The sequence below is a fragment of the Oncorhynchus tshawytscha genome, linkage group LG21 (assembly GCF_018296145.1).
Source record: "Oncorhynchus tshawytscha isolate Ot180627B linkage group LG21, Otsh_v2.0, whole genome shotgun sequence".
Lineage (NCBI taxonomy): Eukaryota > Metazoa > Chordata > Actinopteri > Salmoniformes > Salmonidae > Oncorhynchus > Oncorhynchus tshawytscha.
The window spans coordinates 7,059,777-7,062,531 of NC_056449.1; the positions used below are offsets into that span (position 1 = coordinate 7,059,777).

The window sequence follows — 2,755 nt, forward strand, 5'->3', positions numbered from 1 at the left end:
GTCCAACAGTACGTCCCCACATCACCACACGTATCAAAGACCCTGTCGTCAACAGATCATTCACCCCCCCTGTTTGAGACGCAGCCCCTTCAGTGTCTTCCCATGTAGTGTTGCACGGCACACTGAAATGGAGAGGATCAAGTCCATCAGCTCAGCCCCTTTTTATAGCTCGAAGAGCAAAGTCTGGCCTGCGTTGTTATCTCCCCACTGATGCTGCGCGGACGTTAACACACTGGAATAATGCACCGACGGTATGTAGAAGTGTTGAAACTGTTCATTACTGTTGTCGCAGAACAATGTCCATACAGGCTAGAACACTTTTACAAAGCAAGACACCGGTAGCTTCCACCTTTTTAATTGCAGGATACATTTCCCTGCCAGCTTCCAGCTGAAGCAACAACATCAGTTCACTCTACCCTGGTACTTTGTTGCTTGTGATAATATGCAAACCGTAAAAGCAAAATATGCTGATTGTCACCAAAAACGTTATCCAGTAGATTCCACAGCCACAAAGTCGGATACCACAGCCGCATTCTGCCTCACGGATGACGTGGTTACTTTCTTTGACACGGCGCACACTTTTCTAAAAGAAGCAATTGCTCCTTCCATGCCAATGCTGTTGATCTGTACAATAAAATGTTCTCTTAGCAGTTGCTATTAAAATAAGTCGTAAACAGAAAGGATTGTTTGTCATCTGTAGCCCCGTGAAATCGGCTAAAACCAGCTCAACTCACCTATTGATTAATACGCATTCACCTGTATTGTGACTAGGCCTAGACTACAACTTGATTTACCCACTTCATCAATAAACTAATTAAAGTATTACTATTGTTTTCTAGTTAGATTGGTAGAAACAAAGTGAAATAAATTGTAGGATTTGTGTAGTCCTTTTGAACAATTTTGAAATGTAATGATATTGAACTCAGAAGACGCCCATGCTTTGAACAGAGCAGTAGCTGAATTTATCTGTCTTGGATCAAGTGCCATTCTCTGACTTCTGGTGTCGTGACGGTATGGAGTATCGCGACGGTATCGAGTATCGTGCTACTAAACCTGGTATCGGAAGTAAAAAATCTGGTATCGCGACAACACTATTCACATGTCTCTCACTTTCCCCCCCATTTGAGGCTGTGCGCCAGCCCTTCATCTCTCTGAATGCCCATAAGGACAGCCAGAGTTCAGTGAGGAGCAATTCTCTGTCCCTCAGTCACAAGAACATGTTGGCACACACACACCTTCTAATTTAGAAAGACAGAAAATGTCCTCTCTCATGGTTTAGTAGTATGGTGCTTTCATACAGTAAAGTAAAATCTCCTCTAACTAGTATATGTTTCTCTCTCTTCTATCCATCCCTCTCTCTCACTCTCCAGATAGAGACGCTCAATAAGGATCTGGAGGAAGCCAAGACCAGAGTTGTCACGGTCCATGTCCCAGTTGGCCCTGCTCCTCCCACTGCCCCCCCTCTCCCAGGGCAAGTTAGGATGCCCGTGCCCCCTCCTCCACCCCTACCTGGACAAACATTCCTCTCTCCTCCCCTACCAGGGATGCCCGGCCCCCCTCCGCCACCACCCCTACCAGGGATGCCCGGCCCCCTCCGCCACCACCCCTACCAGGGATGCCCGGCCCCCTCCCCTCCTCCCTACCAGGGATGCCTGGCCCCCTCCCCCTCCTCCCCTACCAGGGATGCCCGGCCCCCTCCCCTCCTCCCCTACCAGGGATGCCCGGCCCCCCTCCCCCTCCTCCACTCCCTGGTGGTCCTGGAATGCCCCCTCCACCCCTTCCTGCACCTGGCATGGGCATGCCCCTGCCGCCTCCTGGTATGGGTGGTTGGGGAGCCCCTGTGCCACCCCCTCTGCCCTTTGGCCTGTCGCCCAAGAAGGAGTACAAGCCTGAGGTGCAGCTGAAGCGGGCCAACTGGAGCAAGGTGAGGACGGGGGAGAGAGACCATGAGTGTGTGCATGTGTGTTAGATGGTGAATCAGCCTTCTTTTTCATTAGAGCACAAGCCTTTGTTAGTGTGTGCGGGCATAGGAGTCAATAGAACAGCAACAACTTTAGTTATTGTCCGTGTGTGTGTGACCCTAAGACTGTGACCCAATGTGAGTGTCTCTCTGTTCCTGTCTTCTCCTCCCTCTCCTCTGCGATGGTTAAAACATCAAAACGGCCCTCTGTCTCTCTTTAGCCTAAAGCTACTGTTTAATGGCTTCAGCTGAGTTCATCAGCGTTTAGTTTCTCTCTCCCTTCCTCCCTCACTCCAACCCCCCAACCCCCCCTGTTCTCGAGGTTGGTGAGAGCCCTTTGACGAGGATGTCACAGAAATTGCTTTTTAATAAGGCTGCTTCTTTTAACTGCGCTGGTGGAAGATAATTAAATTGCTGCTAGAAAGGACAGCATTCTTTTGTAATTTAAATATAAAAATAAAAAAAAGAGAGAGAATTATCCTCGGCCCTTCAGCCCCTGTATCACATTCTCTCCCCCCGCCTCCCACACCCCCTCCCAGAGGCATCTTTCGTAATGAAAGGCTCATATCTGTGAAGTTACTACCTCTCCTCTGATCCTCCCTCTCTTTCCTCTCTCCATTTCCCTTCCCCGTTCTCTCTCTTCTTTGCTCTGCTCCTTGATGAGAGAACCAAAGAGAGAGAGAGAGAGAACCAAAGAGAGAGAGAGTTGGAGAAAAAAAGGCACTTAATTGTGAGGAGGTGGTGTTGATGGTTGGAAGAGAGAAGAAAGTGAGCGCCTTAGCGATGGTGGAGAAA

The 2,755-nt window shown here is 49.2% G+C and overlaps 1 protein-coding gene across 1 annotated transcript in view; it reads left to right on the top strand.

Annotated features, from left to right (window-relative positions):
* LOC112235885 (protein diaphanous homolog 1-like) overlaps positions 1-2,755 on the top strand; it is a 142,336-nt gene that overhangs the window by 63,097 nt on the left and 76,484 nt on the right. Inside the window, 2 exon segments of the mRNA XM_042302942.1 lie at positions 1,371-1,578; positions 1,581-1,924. Coding sequence (XP_042158876.1) covers positions 1,371-1,578; positions 1,581-1,924 — 552 coding nt within the window.